This window comes from Lissotriton vulgaris, chromosome 5 (genome assembly GCF_964263255.1).
Source record: "Lissotriton vulgaris chromosome 5, aLisVul1.2, whole genome shotgun sequence".
NCBI classification, from domain to species: domain Eukaryota; kingdom Metazoa; phylum Chordata; class Amphibia; order Caudata; family Salamandridae; genus Lissotriton; species Lissotriton vulgaris.
In genome coordinates this window covers 977294017-977317392 of record NC_141693.1, presented here as the reverse complement: position 1 = coordinate 977317392, position 23376 = coordinate 977294017, and the positions used below count along the sequence as shown (strand labels likewise).

The window sequence follows — 23376 nt, the reverse complement described above, 5'->3', positions numbered from 1 at the left end:
TAAGGCCTACAAGGCCCAAAATATGCATAACTCCACGGAAGATATACTAACACTCTTGCAAAAGGATGGATCATCACTAACACTTATATATCTATCCCCTAGCTTAAGTTTATAAGCCCTGATCTAAAGAAAAGGGTACGAAAATGCACTACTGTGCCTCATGGATAGGTCCTACTTATAGTCCTAATCCCTATACTATAAGGGTAATAGGCTGGAGTCATCTTCCATCATCCTCCCTCTAAAGAGGGTCGAAAAAGTCGGCTATTACAAGTGGTCTGCCTCCAAGGTAAATGTGTGACTGCTACTGAGCCCACATTGGTACCAAGTAACTTCACCGGCCTGGTACACAGGGGGTGATATTCCTAACTGCTGCCAAGATTTGGAACCCCTACACATTTTGGGGATGAGCAGGCAGGCATGGCATTGCTAGTTACTGAGCCTGTTTTGAACTGTGGGGAAGACCCCTTCACCGTACATCTGCTGCTTCCTGCGACATGTTCTTATGTTCTGCCTAATGTTCTCAGGTTCTGGATAATGTGACACATTTAGTCCTTCAGGCTTCCGAAACCACCGCCTAATTACAATATAAACTCTTTTTTGGCTAACAAGAAATGCAAAGTTCAAATACCACAACTACAATGACACTTTGATGATGTCTAAGGTATGAAAGCAACTGTGTTATTATTAACTTTAGAAAGCCTCAACTGGCTGGCCAGCTTATTGAATTATGATATCAAGGGTCATTATTTTTTACCTCCATAAAGCTTTTACCCCTGAGATATTTTTATAGACATTTAAATTCTGTAACACAGTACCTTGTTGTTCTGCATTACTGACAAATGTATCATCTTTGGTGAAACCAATAGCATGGATCATTACTTTTAATCGATTTTCGTTGCTTGCAGATTTTTCCCAAAATGGCTGTCAGCAAACTCCTAAATACTGATTGGCAGTGGGGTTTTCACAGTTCAGAGAGCTGGATGAAGGCCATAATCCATCTGACAGAAAAATGATACTTACAGACTCTGAACTTACATTACTTAGCTGGAGTATAGCAAGAGTTGAACCGAAATGAAACCAAGAGAACTGGATACAATAGATTAATCAATTTGATGTAGTCATGCTGCAAGAAACTTGGGCACCAAATAATATATTTTCTGATGGCTTTATTTGCTTTAGAAACACACAATCCATTCACCCTCGGCCAGGACAAGGGCAGGTCTAACGACATGGGTTAAGATGAGATCAGAAACGGGCAAACACAACTTATGGACTGGCAATAGGCTCCCTTCTGTTATAGCAGTCATCCCAAACTGATATGAGTTCAAGACTATACTTCAATAAAATAAAATGGCCACATTAGTTCAATATATTTAAGATAGTTCATTCTTCTTCTTATAATTCATAAGTTAATTGGTTAACAAGTGTTTTGCAAAATTGTTCACTTCCTCAGGACCTCTTTCTTCAAATCATTTTCCCTACAGATGTGAATATATACATTTATAATTACAAACCTTATACAGACGAAAATATACTCACTAAATGTCAGCAATCAATAAAAATCCAAATTCCTCAATACATCTCGCTTAAAAATTATACCCCATTGACAAATTTGAAAGTCAGAAAAGTATATTCACTGCCAGTATATTTGAAATCAAAAAGGTCTTTTCACAAACAATATACCGGTCATATTCTAGCTCCTAACATCCAGTTGCTTATTGAATGCAAACAACTTTAATAAACTCATTACAACCACATTACCTTGAATGTTCTTTCATTATAATCCTATACTTCTGTAACATTTTTGCATCTAGTACAGAAAGCATTTTTTAAACAAAGCCATATCAGCAAAGCCTCTGTTGTATACACTACTATCAAGGTTCAGAGACAATCACTATAATTCCTAACCATCATACTATCTGTTATTTAAGTAAGACTTCTAATTCGAATTTTCTTTGGCATTTCTGTAACTCTTAACTTACATTATCCATACCTTTATGTCAACATCCTACGGTAGTCCCCATTTATGAAATTCTTCAGCCGTTCAATTTGGAGCAGTATCCCATAAAATTTGAAAATACACATCATCACTCTATTTTATAGTATATGCAGTGCAACTGTGTCTTGCAATCCCTAATTGCTTATTATCAACATGCCTTATAAAGCATTCTTCCTCAGACTTAGTGGTGTCTACAAAATGCGTACGTAAAAACTGCCATTCAGGATGACCATTCCATTTATGCTGGCATTCCAAAACTGCTGCTCTCACCTGTATGCTCTTGTGGACTGTTCCAGAAATCTATGGTATTTCTCACCCTCATATTTCTCTGCTTGAAAAAAGTGTAGTTTCCCCAGTATAATTACTCTACTCTGCTTAAAGTATTAACATTCTAAATACCCCCCTAAAATCAGAGCTATTTATCTTAAAACTCATCCCATAACAAGTTAGATAATTTAACTAAAGTTGAAAGAAAATCATAGAAAACACTTCAGGTTGATAAACATATAATTGTGAGAAAAGCTGATAAAAGTGGGAATGTAGTTACTTTCAACTTTACAGATTACCACAAGACTGTTTTAAAGCAATTGCAAGATAAGCCTTGGTAGGAGGAAGTCAAGAGGGATCTCTATGAAAGTGCAATAGAAAATATTGTACTAGTACACAAAAAGTGGTTTGATGAAGGAATGATTACTGCTGATGAACATAAATTTATGAGAGTATACTCATCAACCCTAACAGCTCTTTACTTTTTATCCTATCATTTCACCAAGGGGTTCATTGAGAGAACATCTTTCAGAATACGTGGATATATTTTTGAGCCTTTAGTAAGCTCACTTCTTTCTCACATTAGGATTATCAATGATTTCCTTATGATAATTTATGATATTCCTTTGGAACCGTGTGTTATTATGGTTACAATGGATACAAAAAATCCTTATATACTTGTATTGATTATTAGGTAGGCTTAATAGCAAGACAATCTGTTCTTGGGTTACGCAACCAGCTAATTGTTAACTCCTCATTGAGATGCTACTGGAATTTGCAGATTTTATCTTGAATAATATTTTTTGTTACATCAAGACAGCCTGCAAAAACAAATGACGGGGGCCGTAGCGCATTTCATATGACACAACCATCATATGCATATCTATTTATGGGTATGTTTAAAATAGAGTCTATGTTGAAATCTGAAATGTTGGGGTTTGAGTACAACATGACTTTATGCTGACACTTCACAGAGCTCCCTCTTGTCAATTTGGACAGGATCAGAGGAGGATTTTAAAACATTTCCTTTTGAACCATAATGCTGATAATGCGGAGTTGAGTTTAGACTACAGCAGGCATATGATAAATATCTTGGATTTGGGACTATTTGTGAAGGATGATGATATATGTATATGACTGTTAAGGAAAGAGACTGCAACAAACAGCTTTTTACATGCCTCCTCCTCATATCTAAGGCACCAGATTAGTAATATACCCTACAGGGAATCCTTGAGAGCAATATGGTTTAAAGTCACCCTACAATGTACTATCTCACCAATAACTTCTAATAGTGGATTGGTTTTAGTTTTCAATCTTCAGTGGTTATATCATTTTAATTGATGATTTTACTAATAGAGATGATCAAAATATTATTATTATTATGTTTCTTATATAGCGCCTGAATCGACCCCCGAAGGGGTATCTCCGCGCTTGCCTTGGGAACCCGTCCTGGCTTTTTCCCTGTGAGATAGCCCCTACAGGGCATCCCCAAGGTGAAAGCCAGGCATTCCGCCGCGGGGGGGCCGTTGTGGAGATTAAGCAAGCTTAATGCCCAGAGTTGCAGAGTGTGAACCCATGATTAGGTCAGGCACCGAAGCGAGCATTATCGAGTCCATGGACATTTGAGCTCAAGATCCTGCCGCGTCGGGAATAGAAGCCTGGTCCCGGGTCTGACCTCTGCTTCAGGGTCTGCCTGCTCTAACCAGTGAGCCACACTTCTCCAATATTAGCGTATTGTTTGAGGTTAACGGTGAACTGAGTAATAACTATCTCACTGCATGCAGGTATTCAGTGTGTTGCTGGGAAATGATTTCAACACAAAGTTGCGGATTTGAAAAATCATAAATAAATCTAATTCCTTTAACCTGAAGGACCACGTAGATCATGGACATGATAAGGATCCAAGGGGTAACCTTTTGTACAATTTCTTGCTAGCTCATGATTTATGTAATCTCATTGACTATGCAAGATCCTCCACCTATGATCTATCAACCTTTACTGGAAGGGTTTGCAGCACAACTATTGATTATATTTTCCCCACAGAGAAGCTGGTTAATAGTGTTTCAGAGGCTTCCATCAATCCAAGCTTGTTTTGCGATCATAATCCTCTAGAGATCATGCTAGCAATTGCCAAAGGTATTAGAAGATTGAGATGGGGAGATTTACAAAGATTTCCACCAAAGACAAAGGGTATAGGCTAGTGTGGTAAAATGTAGATCTTGGGAAAATATTGGGCAGCCTCATTAAAGGTAATATGGGTCTGTTTTTATCTGGGATCAACAGCCCGTCAGAAATCATTGAGATGTACGTAACCCTGTGGATTAACTTGAGGAACTTATTGATGAAACCCATTAGGAAGTTAACTAGGAACTCTCCAGGACAGTTTGACAGAGGATATAGATCTGCTAAGGATAATACTCACACTGCACTAAAATGAGTACCTAGAAAAAGGAATGGGATAGCATTTTGTAGAGGTGAATAGAAAAAGGCACTCGAAAAGGAAAATGTAATTACAAAAGGAGGTATGGGAAGAGTTGGTTGTTGCTTATAAGCGTAAATTCCCCCAAGCCTTCTGGAAGGCAGCCAATACCAATAAGTGTTCTTAGACCCCTGTTCAGGATCTGGGCCTGATGCATGGGTAGCTTATTTTGAAATGATCTACCATCTCTTATCAACCAATATTAATGCCCACAGAGAGGATTTGCTAACATATCCTTTAAATATAACTTTTGAACTGCGGGATTTGGTAGTTGCGATTAATCAGAGACCAAGCAACAAAGAACCTGTCCCGATGAGGCCCTTTTGTCTAAAGACAATATAGAGTTATGTCTTCCACTATTGGCAAACATTATGAATGCAGCATGTAATACAGACCTTTCCTGATCTTGGTGTACTGCAATAATCTTCTGTTCTTTAAAAGGGGATGCTGTAGGGATCTGCACTACTTTCAACCTATATTTATATTGGACTCAACAGTAAAAATCATTGGGAGAGTATTCCTGCAGAGACTTTTGTCATAGACCTCAGAGCGCCACATAATCACAGGAGTCCAGTATGCTTTTAACAGCAGCTTAGGGATGCTTGAGCAGTGGTTAAATCTCCTGATAATCAAATATACAGTTGCTAAATGTAGCACACTAGATTTGGCTTTATGGACCTCTCCTATGCATTTGATAGATAGAGGCAAAAGGTTCACATTAGTTTTATTACTGTTTTTCACTTATTGATTAACTAATTTTGGATTGATTTATATGACATTTGTATCTAGTATTTTTTGGAGGGCCAGGTTGGCCGATATTAATTTTTGTAATGAGTTGTATGATTGTCCCTCCTAACTGTTTGGCCTTTTTTGTGTTTTCTTTTTCCCTTTTTCTCTATTATTGTACGAGAAAATGGCTTTGTGCCACTTTAGGCTATCAAAATTGTCAGAGATGCCCCATTTGTCTCAAGTCTAGGATTTTATGTAATGAGGTGTTTTGACTGTTTCTCTTGTTGTTGAGAGCTTCTTGGCAATGGTGTGTTCTTTTATTTTTTGCTTTCTCTTGTCTCTCCATTTATATATATATAATGAAATAATTTCCATAGTTGTGTTAAGGTTATTAGTTTCTAAATGTTGCTTTTTATGTATATTTTCGTGGCTGTTATTTTTAAAATATATTTTTTGTGGTTGTTATGTATTTTCAAATGCATATGTTTCAAGTTTCTTTCATTTCTGCACACCCCATTAAAGTATTGGTTAAAGGATCTGGAACACAGTGGCATCATAGGACGGTTGATGTCTGGGCTTGTTACGCTGGATCAACACAGAGGATGAAACTGGTATAGAGGTGCAGGAAGGACAGTCCATCTTTTGTCTTGTTGTTTGTATATTGGACTTTTCTGCACTTTTAATCCTTTCACTATTCACTTTATATGGCCCGCTTTAACAATAGAAGGGAGGAATTGGCACATGACCTTTTTGGTAGTAATGCATCTATACAACCACCAGGTAAAAACATTAAGAGCAATTTGAGCATCCGGGCTCTCTTTCTTAAGTTAGAACGACTTAAAAAACAAGAGCTGGCCCGCTGGTGGTATGGTGTCACACTCCAGCAATATATAGAACACAAGAAGACCCCACGAGGCCTTCTCATCCTCATCTTCCCCACTTTTGAGGATCTCAATGATAGCCTCCTTTAAGGAATGGGAGAGCAACCTTAAGGGGACATCACTGGTAATAATGCAAATTCTTATTCGCCTTGCTATTGAGAAAGTGGTTAAACTTTTGACCGCGATAGAAGAAGTCGAACGTGAAATTGAAGCAGTTCATAACAAGGATCTCATAGAAAAAAACTATGAAATACTTAAGAAAGTGATTGAGGAGCACCAGAGTTATTTGAAAGAAAAGAAAAAACGCAAAATAAGGCGCGACGACCGTGATTATAGAGACGGTCGAATTTATACTTTCACAAAACAAATTGACCGGATTGTGGTTCCAGAGGATAGAAAGAGACTGAGAGATGAGAGTGAAGAGGTCAGGACAGCGTGCAGTGTTTCTATTTCCTCAACTAGTAGCACAGCTTCTAGTAACGTTACCAATGACCACCCTTTAGAGGAAGGAACCTCTTTTCAAAGGGAACTAGCGAAGTTAAGAATCAGTGGCAGACAAAAGAAAAAAAGACCCAAAAAAACAAGGAGAGGAGGGCGGAGACAAAACAGGAGGTACAGGGGGAACGACAAAGAGGATCTCAGAATGGAAACCTGCTTGAAGAAGGGCCAGAGATAGGAAATGATGAAAGTAATGATAAAAATGTATTGCCTGTTGATGATTTAAAGATTGTTAATCTCTCCAGCAGACCTCTTGATGCTGAAGAGAATAGATTATTATGTAAGGGTCTGAGCTTTTGCCTGACCCAGGATGGCGATATAACTGACATATTTGTTGATTTGTTCAAATGTATTAGATCTGTGAAATTAAAAGACTTCTTTCATGAAAAACCTCTAGAAATGTCTATGCATAGGAACACCACTAGATTATCACCATACACTGTGGCGGACATTAGGGGTATCCAATGCCTATCATCCCTGGAGAGGAAGGAGGAGGTGGGACTTCAAACAATTCTTGAAGAACTTAAAATTACCGAGAATTTGAATATATTGATAGTGGCCTGAAGCCTAAATCAAACTTCACCCCTTCCACATCTTACCACCCTAACATTGATCTATTTTATGAAAAAGTGACTCAGGGGCTATACAGAATGGAAACACCAAATAAGTGCAGAACAAGACCATCTGTGAATCTTACTTACGGAGAAAGAAAAGCGCTCATAAGACTACAGAATGACACTGGTATAGTCATCAGAGAGGCGGATAAGGTTGGCAACGTTGTAGTTATGAGTACACAGGACTATATGGGTGAGATCATATGACAATTGAGTGACAACCATTGCTACCAACGTGTTAGGACAAATCCTATGACCGAACTCGCTAGAGATATCAATCTAAGACTCACCGAATTGAAAGACACTTGTCTGTTATCTGAAAATGAATATCGATACTTGAGAGTGGAGAATCCCCCAAACCCTGGTATCTATATTCTCCCGAAGATACACAAAGAGGGGGCGTTCCCCCAAGGAGGCCAATCATTTCAGGCATGGGTTCCCCCACGGGGGGGATCTCCGAATATGTTGACCTGAAGTTAGAACTTTTAGTACAAAATTTACCGTCTTACATCTAAGATAGTAAGGACATTTTGACCAAACTTAAAGATTTCATCTGGTCAAATGATTTACTTGTTGTAACATTCGACGTTGTGAGCCTCTATACATGTATCGATCATCGATTCGGTATAACGGCCATCAGATCTTTTCTTGACCAGGTTGGTGCTGACCATCTGGAATATCATCAAATGATCATTTAAATTATTGAATTGATCCTTACTAGGAACTATTTTCTACATGACGGGGTTTGGTACAATCAGAAACGTGGATCGTCAATGGGATCCAGGTTTGCTCCCTCTTATGCCTGCCTTTTTATGGCTTGATTTGAGATGGGGAGAGTAACTTTGTTGAAATATGAATATTGAAGCCCTACAGCTCCTAATGTCCGACCCTTAATTTCATTCACAGTGGCCTGATATTGACAGGACCATCGCTTCATAACACTCAGAATACCATCGCTTTTGATGAGAGGAGCCCCACAATCAATGCTATTAGCTAAACAGGTAACGAAAATCACCCCAAACCCCTTATTTAACACCTTTGGAGGACGGAAAGGTTTTTGATATATAAAAGAATTTTTTATTCTATCAGGGATATAAATATCCACTATAGAGGACTGAGGACTTCTAGCCGACCAAATTCCATTGGCATTACCACCATGATGGAGTCAAGGTATTGCTGTTTTGGTGTCAAAATAAATAACCTGGAGCATACTCTCGGACCAGGTTTTTTAACAAGACCTTGTTGTTATTATGTTTTAGGAGGCAACACCATTGATTGGAATGGTTGAATATAATATATTCAGCACCTCCTCCTTGAGGGTAAGCATTATGGCGATCTTGGGCCATCCAACCCTCATTTTAGATTTATATTTGCAACAGCTGATATATGAACATTTATTCTCCTTCCCCATAGGGTCATCGATAAAGTTTTGGTTGCCCTGTGTTTTTATAGTCCTGATGAAGACTCGCATGGCCAAGGCATAATTTACTTATAGGCCCTAAGTCGAGTCGAAACGTCAACGCCCTTGATATTGAACCTGGACCTATATGCTTGCGCTCTACATTTATGTGCCAACCATTGATGATACATATGTGTGTTTTTTGAAAATGTATGGAAATTGTGAAACGATTTGTATTTGTGGCCAGGTCTAACAGGACCGATAATTGCGGGTCCGCACTGTTCTGTATAAATTGTTTATGAATATTTTTATGTCACTATTTCTTGAGAGTTCTTTTCCTTCTTCGAACACCAAACACTATCTAGTTCACCCTTCTCTATTTGCACGCTTCCCTTGGGGCAACCAGAATGACACTTATTAATTGTTAGTTAATCAAAGTTTACCTAGAGGCAATGAATAAATAAATTGCTCTTGGTTTATATTGATGTTGTTGCTTTTCCTTTTTGAAATTGGTGCATTTATTGGGTGGAGCTGATCTATATGACATGCTCCAGAGATGTTTAATTGATGACCAAGTACTGACTAATTGTTTGATTTTAAAGAAATAGTTCACGGACCTTTGTTTATTAATATTGTATGATACCCAGGTCCAGGACCATTTGGGTTACCCCATTGTATTAATGATTTGAGATGTGGAGCATAAGTGGGGTAGATGTGCCTCCCCCTGGATTAAACATATTGTGTTCTGGGGGAGGTACATCGACAACATCATTTGCTTGTGGTCAGGTTCAGAAACCTTCCTACAGAATTACTTTGAATATCTCAACACTAATCCTTTTAATGTGAGCTTCACTGTGCAGTATAACCATGACACTATCAACTTTCTTGATTTACATTTTTACCTTAAGGAAGGGGTCATACAAAGCACGTTGTATCGCAAAATCTGAGGTAATATGAATTTTTATAGTCAAGAAATGTCCCCTAACGTGTACCCCACCGTCTCCATGTACGAGCTTAAAGTGCATGTAACTTCCCTCCTCGACCAGCTATGAAGACGCAAATACATTTGCGTCTAACATTAACATGTCCTCTTTCAGATCCACCATGAATGGATTAATAATTCAGTTCCTAAGTATGCCTTGCCAACGTCTTTTCATGGTGCACTTTCACGTTTTTCCTAGCCCTGCAGAGCTAGGCCCTGATTTCTGCCATCGAGCCCTTTCTTGCATTCTGTCTCCTGAAAGCTGCAACGTGGGATACATCCCTGACCTCTGTCCTACTCCCTGCGTGGCGAGCGGTGCCCGGCTCGGCCTGCTTGCCTGCCAAAGACAGTATTTTGCCTTCGAGTTATCAGTATAGCCGAGCTCAGCTCCTCGAAAACACATTCCAGTCTAGCAGAATAGATAAACAATTCCCCGGCTGCAGAGCAAAGGGCCCGGCCTTTCTGTCTCCATGCAAGTAATTCATTGCTCCCGTTACCATGGTAGGCCCATGGTCCCTCGCATTACACGCAGACACGTAGTCACATATGCACGCATTAATAGTCAGTATAGAGTAGCCTCTGCCCAAGAGACCTTTACTTCTAGATAATATAGTTCCCCAAACACAAGATATCAGATATGATTTAGGAACAAGTCGATCTGACATGCCAGACTCCTGTCTCTTTCCTCTAGTGTTAAATGTCAAGTCCCCTGCACCCTCCAGCCTCACGTCAGTCACACGTCATGCTGCTGCGCGCGCATCCTTGCTACAGATTTCTGCTGACACTGCAAGATTCCTCTATGTATCCGCCCATTTGTGACACTTTCATGTGACGTTTCTAGCACACACCTCTGTGTACGCCCTCGTGCACGCCTTTCTGTTACGCACATGTGTTCTTATCTCGTTTCTCTCAGCTGTTACGCCTTCTGTATCCATCACCATTATATGCATTTACTGTAAATGTTGTACTCTGTCAATAAAGTATTGTCTATCCCTTCCTGATCCTTTATGGTGAAAGGAACATGATACCTGGTTCGAACCATTCCATTTTTTGGAATAAAACCCTTATAAACTCAGATACCACGGATTTTGCCTCTTATTTCTGACTGAGTTATTTTATTGAACTTTACTGCATAGAAATTCCGACGGTAAATATTTATTTACCACAAATCACTGCATGCAACAGTGTCTTGCATGCGAGTAGTGCGCATGCGAGTTCGGTTATCCAGAACATACCTTTTGGTGAACTGGTAAGAATTAGGCTCAATTGTAGCAAACAAGAGACCTTCACTAGAAACATCAAGGAGGCCAATAAACGATTCGGAACCAGGGGCTATGCGCATAAAAATATAGAGAAAGCAGAACAGAGAGTGCTCACCCTTGAAAGAGATATGACACTATCTGAAAATACCCAAAAGGAAAGGATAGCAAAGAGAAGGGGAGGGTGCGCTTTATTACACAGTACAACACAAACAGTAGCAAGATTTTCAGACTATTCAAGTGTAATTGGCACCTGTTACAGGCAGTACCTAGTCTACAGGGATCCATAAGCAATAATCCCTCTATTACTTATAGATGAGGCACCACTCTGAAAAATAAACTCTGTTCCAGCTTTATCACCACTCAAATTAGATCTGAGACATGGTTACAGGAAAAGCTGAATGGATTTTACACTTGCAGTTCTTGTAATATCTGTAAATTTGGGGCTAATAAGAGCAAAAGCTTCTATCATAATGGATCACCATCATATCTAATTAGGCAATTTACCAACTGTAATACAACCCATGTGTTGTACGTCATTGGATGCCCTTGTGATATGATATATGTTGGAAGCACAAAGTGGCAGCTTAAACTCCAAATACAAGAACATAGGAGGGCCTTATTGAGTGGGGATAGTAAATACCCCCTGGCCGAACATTATGTGAAATTCTACAAAGATAGCAGCAACTTCTGGTTTTATGGCATTGACCATGTGGTACTAAACAAGAGGGGTGGCAAAAGAGAACTTAGCTTTAGACAGAATGAGGAAAAATGGATTTGCAGGTTAAGGGTAACCGCACATGGCTACAATACAGAAGATAAGATGTACTTTTTTCTAAAGAACTGATTTATCCCCCTTTTGGTTTTGTGTTTTTGCATTTCCTTTGAACTGACGGGATCTAGAGAAGACTATGCACATCTTGCTTACATGTTCTTTAAACTCTTGTTTAGTGTTCTTACCTTTCCCTGAGGGTCTGTTGATAGGCTATTGTTAACTACGATCCCATTGGGCTGAGGATGCCCAGAGATAAGAATTTACATCTTTTTATTGGTCCTCTTAGACTGTGTTTTTTTAATTATTATTAATAATTTATTATCCATGTATGAGGACTTGATTAGTTGAGTTTTATTCCAATTTAGGCTGCCTTATGGATCACACGCAATTGCTTTTACTTATGTGTGTTTAAACTCGATTTATGGTTGGCTTTGTTACCCTGAAACATAATTGGCTTTAACCAAACCCGCCTTTTAATCTTTGATTGGATCTATTTGTGTTATATATTCCTATATATTCATTCATTTATTCTTGACTCCTTACAATACTTAGCCACTCTAAGATTTCATATTGCTATATAATTTCCCTTTGTTTCTTTTTTAATAACTCGGCTTTAGATATACCCTCTATACTGTGGGATGCGATATATTTATTTGCATCTCTCGGGTACGATTGAGCACGGACTTCGTTTTGACATAACCTTCCCTTGGCTCTATTTTTCTTTTACTGATTTGACTTTGGAAATACTCCTTCTCTTGTACGTTGCATTCTAATTATTCGCAGCTTTCGGGGAGTTTTATTAGCACTGATTTTGCTTTGACATTTCCCCTCTCAGAGACATGTACACTGTTATTTTGAGCTAATCTTGCACAGGTCGTTCACTTATGATATATTTATCTGCTTTTGACTTCGCTCTAGTCTTTTTTCATGGCCATGGCTACGCTTCCATAGCCACGCCCACACCGGATACAAACACCTTTGGATTTTGCTGACTCACTCTAGCCTCTTTCTCGACATGAACTTGGCCACGTTTCTATGGCCACGCCCATGCTGGAAGCCGGAACGCTTTTTGAAAGGCGGCGCTGGAGATTTGTCCCTTTGGCATTATTGACGCTGGCTTAAGGTTCCTCAGGTAAGCGCGGGGAGGTTCTCCCGTTCACATTTCTTTCTTAATGATTTAGAACGTTTTTTGGTAGGTTGCCTGAACCTTGGACGTTGATTGCAGCACAGATGGAATGTACTCCCTATCTTAAACTCACTGTGTTTCTCTTTTATGGATGCCAGAGATGTGGCGTGATATTTCATCTGCTTTCTTGATTCGTGGTGCCCTATCTTAAACCACTTTAGCACACTAAGCAGTGCTTCCTGATTTGGTGTTTGTTTTGATTCTTCCGTCGCGAACATGCGAAATGACTATCATGGCTTACTAGTTGTTCTTTTTAACACATTTCTAAACTGGAAGCAGTGGAGAAGGCTTTATTAACTTTTGTCTTTTTCCTGATTTAGGCCCAATCTCGGCCTGGGGCTAGTTCCCCCTTTTCACTCCAGAGTTATTGCCTGGAGTCTCCATGACGGTATTTGGTTCTACTAATTGACTTCAGGAAAATCTTGTGACTTTGGGGTCTATTACTATTACATATTTTTTGTGCATGCCCTTTGATACTGTGACCACCTTGTCTCTTTGCTTTAGATTTATTGCACACCCACAAAGAGCCTCATTTGGATGCCTTTTATTAAGAAGGTGTGTCTGTTACAGTAGGACACAGGTATATTTCGTGACTTTTTAATATTTTTTGGCTATTACCTCCCCTATGTAATTTTTGAAGTAATCTTGCATGACACTATGACATTCCTTAATATTGCCTCTTTTTACACTAACGATCTTTTTACCTTTCCTTAAGAGCTTTATTGGATGTCTTTTGAATGAAAATGGGACAGTGACCACTATATAAAATTCATCACATTAAGGTCAGACATATACTTTTCAAATTTGCTTTTCTCCTGCTGCTCCATTCATATTATGATAACTCTGACTTTCGTTCACCCAGACTCATTAGACCTCTGCCCTTGGGAGGAGCCCTTTTTGGATTCCATTTTTGGATTCCCTGTGTGAACTTTGGAGCGTTACCACCCTTTGAATCCTATTATTTCAAGGTCAGATGCTCTCTTTTTCGTGAAATGTGGGCTAATCTTGACTGGCTTTTAGAATTACCATTGGTTACTCGGTTCCCTCTGGACATATACTATACGCTTTCACTTACAGCGCATGCAAATTTATGCTTTCTCTCCTTCAAGAGGGGTGGTACCCTGAGAAGGTGAGCTTATTTTTATATGTGCATATATATTTACGCATTTTTGTGTATGAAGTTTCTATATACAAATTACAAATTCTTGTTTAGTTATATTTTTCAAGATTTTTAAATTGTTGTGCTTTTACTTATGCATCAACTAGTATACATATTTCACATTCGTTTTATTACTGTTTTTTACCTTATTGATTAACGCCATGCTTGTGATTTTGGATTGATTTATATGACATTTTTATCTAGTAATTTTTGGAGGGCCAGTTAGCCCAATATTAATTGCTTGTGACTCCCTTAGGATATTAATCATAAGTGTTAGGCACTTGATTTTGGCCGTCATTTAAGACAATTATTTGGGATTTTTGTAATGAGTTGTATGATTGTCCTTCCTAATGCTGAGTGTTTTCTTTTTTTCCTTTTTCTCCATTATTGTACGAGGAAATGACTTTGTGCCACTTTAGGCTATCAACATTTTCAGAGATGCCCCATTTGTCTCAAGTCTAGGATTTTATGTAATGAGATGTTTTGACTGTTCCTCTTGTTGTTGAGAGCTTCTTGGCCTGTTGTGTTCTTTTATTTTTTGTTCTTTGCTTTCTCTTGTCTCTCCATTTATAAATGTATGATGGAATGATTTAATTATGTGTGTTAAGGTTATTAGTTTCTAAATGTTGGTGTTTATGTATATTGTTGTGGCTGTTATGTATCTTCATATTTTTTGTGGTTGTTATGTATTTCCATATGCATATTTTTCAAGTTTTTGTGTTGCCTCAGTGTTCCCCTTTCAATATGTTTGAATTTCAAATGTAATTTCTTGTCTGCCCTTCCCTTTTGTGAATATTTATGTCTTTATTCTATTTGTTTATATACTCTAAATGGGCTAGGGAAACTTCAATCAAATAAACAGCTCAACAGTAGCAGAACAATACATACATTAAAAGATTTAAAATAGTGACACTAATATATAGAAAAATACAAAAATAATTTTATTTGTTATACATGGGAGTACATTTTAAAAAGAGGTAATCTAATTATTATACATCTCTAGGCGGAAATTTACTGAGCAATGTATTGAACTTCAGTCATTTATCAGACCTTTCAAAAATGATTATTCATACGATATTATTCTTCAGATAAAAATATAATTCATAGATCAGCAATTTATATTATTGTAAACAATGTCCATTGAACAACAATTTATCGGGTGGTTTCCAAGTTGTGTCTCAAACACATATTCTATTTGTTTCCAGCCATGACAAGTATTAACTTGTGGGAGAGTTTGCTTAAATTGTGAAGAGAGGGAGGGCTATTGAACAACATGTGTGCCTTGCATTATGCTAGCTTCAGTGCGCTTTGGGGAATGAGGGGAACACATTAACTCTTTCAGGCAAGCACATGGGATTGGACAGGGCTGTATTTTAGCCCCACTTTTTTTAATTATATATCAATGGTCCTGCAGCTGCCATGTTGGAAACGTGTTAGAGAAAAACCCAATCAGTACAAAGAAGCCTGTACTTGTCCTGCTACATACTGATGAAGCAGTTATTATTTCAAGAGCCCCTAATGGTCTTAAGAAGCTACTTGAAACCTTTGAGCTGTTCATGAAGCAACTGTGTTTAAAAATTAACCCACCAAAACATTTGTGATGGCAGGAGGTCCAAGGAATCTAAAGTCTCATTGTTATGCAATCAAAGGCTAACTCATTGTGAGGATTTTTTATTTCCCATGCTTGCGGGTGACCATTTTATTCCTATAGTTCATGGGAAGTGGTTTCCTCTCCTCTAATACATTTTGCACAATCTGTGGTTTTGTTTATAAAACTTGGCTACAAACATAGGAAAAATAAATTGCCCTGCTCTTGGAAATTTATAAACGGAAATGTATCCGAATTTCGATGTTTGGGGCAGAAATCTGGAGTATAGCAAAATACGCATTTTAGAGGTGGAAGAAAACTTAGGGACCCATTAGGATGGCGGGCGGATAGCCCCCGCCGAACTGGCGGAAGCAACCGCTGGCCCGGCGGCGGCGATCCACCCGCCACCCTACCATGAATGACCCCCGCCACTTTCCCACTGGTCGACTCATCGACCGGGCAGAAAACCTGTATAATATGGTGGCAGTGTCTGCAAGACACAGCCATCCATATTATGATGTGGGCGGTAAGCAGCCTTTCCATGGCGGCATTACCACCATGGAAAGGCTTGTGGTCTTTGCTGTTGGGGGCCTGTAGCGGGCCGGTAGCGGTCCCACAGGGTGTTGGGGGAGTTGGGGATTCACATGGGGGTACCTATGGTACCCCCCTGCATTTGCATGCACAAGGTGGCAGGCACCGTGCGGTGCCTGTCACAAAGTGCATGCAAATGCACAACATGCATTTTTAACATTGCGGGGGATGCTGCTTACAGCACTGTCCGCCCGCCATCGTAATAGGCCCCTTAATATGATGCCTTATTCTGGCCCTTTCCATGAGCATATAGGCTAGAGTAAGCAGTAAGTAATGTTTTATATTCAGTTTCAATGAAATATGTTCCTTACATTTATAATAACAATTAAAGTGACAAGTTTACATTGTAATCACAGTGATTGATTTTGAAACAAGTGAGAGATTGGTCCGGTCAATAGGTTTCATCCCCTCCGCAGCATACCAGGCGAAACATTTTTCCATTATGAAACAATTTATTTAAATAATGTTTCCATTCACTTTAATGAATAAAAAAAAAATCCATTTTGATGCCATTTGTTTTTGAATATTTACGGTATTATTTAGCAATTTTTTATTCTCAGCATGCAACTGCACTCAATGAGGATGACAGGTCTGGGGATGCACCTCTGTATTTCAGGTAAGGACTGTCTTTTTTATTGTTAGGTTGTGGTACTTCATTGGGTGGGCCTACAGTAAGGTTTGTGAAAGGCTAGTGTGCTTAGTTATAGTGGTTCGAGTAGTCATGTAAATATTTTTTTTTATTAAGTGTTGTAAGTAGTTGTTTAAAATGGGTTGCTGGTTGAAGTCATTGTGGTGATCCCAATTCAAGCAACAGCCAATCAGGGTGAACCACAAAAAGTCTGAATTTATCCTGTGCTTGACCCTCTGGTAACTTAGCACAAAAGGAGTCAGGTGTAACTTGGAGGCAATGTGTAAAGTATTTATGCAGCACACTAATTTTAATAAAGTGAAAAATACAACACAAGAAAAATCCCACATCAATTTAGAAAAAGTGTGAAAAATGTTAATACATTTGACAACAAAACAGCAAACAGCCATGGTTATGAATTTTAAAGTTTAAGGAAACATCTAGAGCCTAATAGATCAAAGCTCCAACTGCGGACAGCTAGTTCAGCGAAAATGTTCAAATTCGAACAAGAAGGCCAACCGCAATGGAGCATGAGTCAGATACTGATTGGGCCTGGCTGGTGATTTTTGGCCTGGTTGGTGCTTACCTTTGGACTTAGAAGAAATGTTATAAAAAATGATCGCATAAGCAAGGAAGGGGTATCGATGTCGGGGACCTACTGAATGAAGTCGAGGGGAAGATGTCTATGTTCAGACTTAGTCACTTTTTTTGTTGTTTTTTTTTGTTGAATATCTCAAGTGGGATGAGGCAGGAGGCTGGATCTGACGAGAGGTCCACGAGTGCAGATACCCCTTTGGTGACGGACTGCTAAACAAGATTTGCTGCTGAGAAGAACCTAGCTGGAGCTGCTGCAAATTCAGCATGACAGGCGATGCACTTTGGCAGATAGGCAAACAGTTTGGTCCTGATCTTCCCTCGGTTCTCAGATAATTTTTTTCCAAAACTTTGCAATGTCCCAAGAGTCAGAGTTTGGCTATCTTGGCACATTTAGCACTACCACTAAGGGTCCAGGACTGAAGGGCACCACTTAAGGTGGGTTGGGGGTAGGACTCACTCAGGCTGGGTCCAGGTGCGGTTTAAGATGGAGGGAGCTTTTTCTGTCCCAGAGGCTCTGAACAGGAGGTCAGTAAACTAGCCTGTCGAGTCACTCTGGAAGTCCTGGGTGCACGTGATGAAAAAGGGCTTAAGCTGCAGGGCAAGGTAGGGTCAAGGCAGTAAAGCAGGCATTCTGGGTGCACAAATCAGTCTTGTGGAGTACACAGCAGGCCACAGCAGCAGGCAGTCATATGAGACTCCTTCCACAGGTCCAGAAAGAAAACTGAAGAGTGGGTCTGAGGATCCTCTTTTTATACACAGTCCTTTCTTTGAAGTAGGAAACGTTTCTAGAGAATTCCCTATGAAGTGCTTTAAGTTCTTTTACTCCCCTGCCCTAGTTCTAAGCTGGCCACATAAACAAGTCCTTTGTATGCAAATGGAGCTGTGCAAAGCTTCACCTGCATCCAGCCAGTTGATGGCCCATCCATGCATACCTAATCACTCTGCTGTGGGGCTTTCTGGGAGCAAGAGACAAAGTCCAACTGCCAATTACCCAGGATAGTCTGCAGGCACCAAAGCAGGAAAATGCCAACTCTCTAAAAGTGGCATTTCCAAATTTAAACTCAAAACCCTAATTTACCAATAAAGAGAATTTGTAATTACAATTTCTCAGACAGCAAACATGAAATGCTTAACTGTTCCCAATCAAAGTTAGCTCGTATTGAATGTAACAAGGCAACCTAATCTTACCCCTTGGGAGAGGTAGGCCTCACAGTAGTGAAAAAGGAATGTAAGTATTTTTCACTACCAGGACATGTAAAACTTAATAATGCATGTCCATTTTAATTAGAATGCACCCTGGCCTATGGGCAACTTGCACCTACCCTAAGGGTGACTTAAATGGAATAAAAGGGCAATTTAAGGCTTGGCTTGGGCGCTATATTGGCAAGTGGAATTGGCAGTTTAAAACTGCAATAAGGCTGCATTGGCAACCGTGGGGCATGCTTTAAGGGGCTACTTAAGTGGGTGCGTGGATTAAATGCTAGAGCAGGCTCATTAGAAGCATTTACTTTAGAGTCTCTGGGTACATGCTATTCCACTCTGCAAGGGATGTTGAAGTAAATTAAATATGCCATTCAGGTGCAAGCCAATTGTAACATGTTTAAAGGAGAGAGCACAAGCACTTTAGCACTGTTTAGCAGTGGTAAAGCACTCATTGTCTTAAGACTAACAAAAACAAATTCAGCAAAAATAGGAGGGGTGAAAGCAAAATGTTTGGGGAAGACCACCATAAGGCTGACAGGTCTAACATCCAGTGTATAGTGTAGTTTTTTTTAGATATAGTTTTGTATTTGGATTATATTGGTTATGTAGGATGTATATGCATGCTGTATTTCTAAATTTCCGGGTTTTTTTACTTTTGTGATTAGAATATTTATTTTTGTTTTGGGAATATTTTTCTTAGATTTCTGAGCTCAAAAGTATTTGTAGATTAATCCATTGACTGGCACTGGAGGGACACACATCTTGTGTAAATGCACTCATTGAACCCAGGCTTGATTAGGTGATGCGTCTACTTGGGCCTCTCCAAGCATATAACACAGTGGATGCAAAACATCCACAGTGCATGCAGCTAGGAAGGCATTCCTTTTACTTTTGTTGCAACACTTTCTACCTGGCATGAAGAGAGTTCTGTTTAGGTCGTGGCACTGGTAGTGGAGGGAAAGTGGTGGGCCAGCACAGGGGATAAATACATTGAAATGAAAACGTACCTGCTGTCTTGCCACCTGCTGCCTTGGTGCTCTTCTCCCGATCACAGTCTCCCAGACTCCCCTCCCCCAATACAGATGCTGCTCTCATGCTGGTAATAACATTACCCAGCACAAGAGCAGCACTAGGATTAGGTGGACCGGGCTGGTTTTACGCTCCCAGAAGGATTGGGCGTCTCTGCCTGCTGTTCTCCATCAATAGCCTGGAGACATCTAAGTGCTATTGCTGAAGACATCTAACTGTGCATGATGGTTTGGCCATGTGACCTTGCAGTGTCCACGATTGCAAGTGCCCTTCATTCTTGCCTCTGCCCGCCCCCAAGACTCGACTTAGATCTGACCATGAAAAATAAAATTATAATAAAACTGCTTTATTATCAGTTTATTTTACATGTGTTTATGCTTCTGAGGGAGTAAGGCAACGCTCATCCGCCATAACAAAGGAGCTGCCGCTCACTATGGATGGTCTGGAGGTTTTCTTGCTTTTTTACCCATAAATGTAACCTTTATTTTCCGTAAAATTTTCTTTGGCTTCACTATCATTCTCCTTTTCATCCCAAATTTTCACATACAAGTGATGAGTGGTGCAGGTTTTTTGATTTTTTCCCATTCTGCTTTGAACAGATGTCCTCTATTACTTGCATGCCTTTACAACATATTAGCAATTTTGTAAGAAGTCTAAACCTGGCTTTTTCACAAAGCTGGTTGTTTAATTCTTTTTCGTGTGTAGCATGTATATTTAAAAAAAAATTGTTACAGGAATACCTTTCTGCTGTCAAAGCAATATAGACGATAGTACATAACACAGTCCCAACTTTAGAGCTAGGATTTCCAATTGCAAGATAGAAGTTGCATACCAGTAGATCTTTGAGGCAAGATATTGGAGAAAATTAAGTTATGAGTATGGGAAGAAGTACTATTTTATGTTCGTTTACATGACTTTGTAAATTGGTCCAAAATGTCCAACTCCCTGTTACTAAAGTGCAAAGAGGGCACAGTACTTTCTGTTTGAACGACCTAAATAATATTATTCCCTGAATGCACCCATTTTGTTCCCATTTTAGATAATTTGAGGCCAATTCACAAAGACATAAGATGATGTAAAAATGTACTAGAGGACAATCCTTTTATGCACTCTTAAAGCCTTTGTGAATCGGCCACAATGTGGTCATTTCCTGAGGAGGTAATAAAATGCCATTAGCTTTGTCTCATCTGGGGTTCACATGGCTCATCTTTCACCATATGGTAATACTTCAAAGTATTGCACAGGCCATACAGGTTCTGTGCTTCAACCCTGCCCTTTCTAGCCCCCCCCCCCTTCCCCGCAAGATACATCATTCAGTTTCTGGAAATGATTTCACAATTTGATGAGAAAAATATGCGTGTCCCTTCCTGCACTTTTCACATTCTTCTCCCTTCAGATTCAGGCAGTGCTTCTGTCACCTGCAGAAACATTCTTGTAATACTGGACCTAGCTTCTAAATGTGAAGTCAGATAAGGATCATTCTATCATTGTATGTGATCCCAGATGATGATGCCTTGGTGTCCTGAAGAAGAATGACTCCTTGTCTCTTGAGAGAGCAGTAACTTAAAGTGTGGTCTAACTAAGTAGTGAATATATCAACCTCAGTGCATCTGCCAAGTATGATAAATTCATGTGGCTGAGGCTGAACCACAAATATTGTTAAATATGCACACTCTGAAAATGAGGGAAATCCCAACACATATAAAGCATCTCACCCATTTCACATAGGTGTACTAAATCTGGACAGATGCATAAGAGGTTTTTTCTTTTACTTTCAATGTACATTGCTTAAACTCAACACTGCAGTATCACAATACAAACCACAGACTTTAAAAACATTTTTAGAACAACTTATTAGTATGCAACTACACTGGTAAGGTAAACTGAGATGCAGAAAGTGAAGTAGCTGTGTGTCTCACAGTTATTATTAGAGAAAACAATCTGCCACGTTTAGAGTTTGAATTTCAGGGGAGCAGACCAATATTGCATTCCTAGTTATTTTAGGTTCTCATTTGATTATCAAGCAGTTCTAGCAGTGATGGTTACCTGATGTGGTGAGGATGCCTACTTGAGCATGATTTTCAGCAAGGGTGTCGCATTCTTCTGTTTCTTCTTTTAGTGGTGGAAAATAAGACTCCAAAGACTGATGAAGGACTGTTGAGGAGAGGTTCCTGCAAGGAAAGCTTTCTTCCACTGAGGCACAAGATGCTACCAAAGCCAATGGATTATATGTGTCCTGCTTTTTTGGTGAACCAAAGAGAGACCACAGTCCTGTCGAAAAGAAAAGTGCATTTCTAAAACAAGAAGGCAAATATTTGAAAAAAAATTACACCTAAAATATTATTTGGAAATATTTTTCACGATTCTGCTCATCAGATAATTGCAAAATTTTTTAATTGAAAAAAATGCTATAAGTCACAGTGGTTATAGAGGCTTTATAGTTTCAAGTGTAAGCAAATACCTTAGAGAGGTTAGTTTCACAATTTAGAGGAAAATTTGCCATGACGTGGTTAGCAAAGGAGAACAGAATAATAAGTATTGGTCATATCCTAATTAGTTTCACCTACCAAGCACCCTTCCAAGACAGCAGATTTAAACTGAAGCAGAGAGGACGGGGGCTGAAGGAGATGGGGAGTAGAGAAAGCAGGGAGAGTGAATACCCTAAATATCGATTCCAAAATATAGACTGCCCAAAATATCGAATCAAAAATATAGACTGCCCAGATTATCGAATTACCAAAATATACTAAGTCAGAATATCGAATTTGGGGTATGAAATATCGAATTCCATAATATCGAATTTAAAATATCGATTTCCATAATATCAATTTATTTAGTGGTATGTATGGTAGTATATGTATTAAAATTATGTATTAATTTTGTAATGTACGTTTAGTTTTTTTAAAGTAATGAATGTTATGTTATTCCATTTTTGTGTAATTTAATTCCGTAGGGGGTTGTGGATTTATAGGTGAATAGGGTGGGAAGTAATTTAATTATAGTAAATTAAATATCAATTTTGATTTATATGTATTGATAATTAATTGATAATTATTATTTGATAATTAATTTTATTTAATTGGTTATTTTTTTTAATTGGTAATTAATATTCATTAATTTGTAATTAATTTTTTTAATTGGTAATTCATTTTTATTAATTGGTGAATAATTTGTATTAATTGATTAATTGATCATTATGTTAATTATATTATTTATTTGCAGCGGATTGTGGGTTTATATGGGAATAGGGTGGGATGTAATGTAATTGTAATAAAGTTATTATTTATTTTTATGTATATGTATTGATAATAAATTGCTTTCTATTTAATTATGAATTGGTAATTAAATTTATTAATTGGTCATTCTTTTTTATTAATTGGTAATTCATTTTAATTAATTAATTAATTGATCATTATCTTAATTGTATTATTTTTTATTTGGAGCGGGTTGTGGGTTTATAGGGGAATAGGGTGAGAAGTAATTTAATTGTAATAAAGTAAATATTTATTTATA

At 38.7% G+C, this 23376-nt stretch overlaps 1 protein-coding gene across 1 annotated transcript in view; it reads right to left on the bottom strand.

Moving 5' to 3' along the window:
* Window positions 1-23376, bottom strand: part of C5H10orf90 (chromosome 5 C10orf90 homolog) — a 922340-nt gene that overhangs the window by 164287 nt on the left and 734677 nt on the right. The window contains exon 4 of the mRNA XM_086920249.1: window positions 21910-22134. Within this exon, the coding sequence (XP_086776375.1) occupies window positions 21910-22134 (225 nt within the window). The remainder of the gene's footprint in view (window positions 1-21909; window positions 22135-23376) is intronic.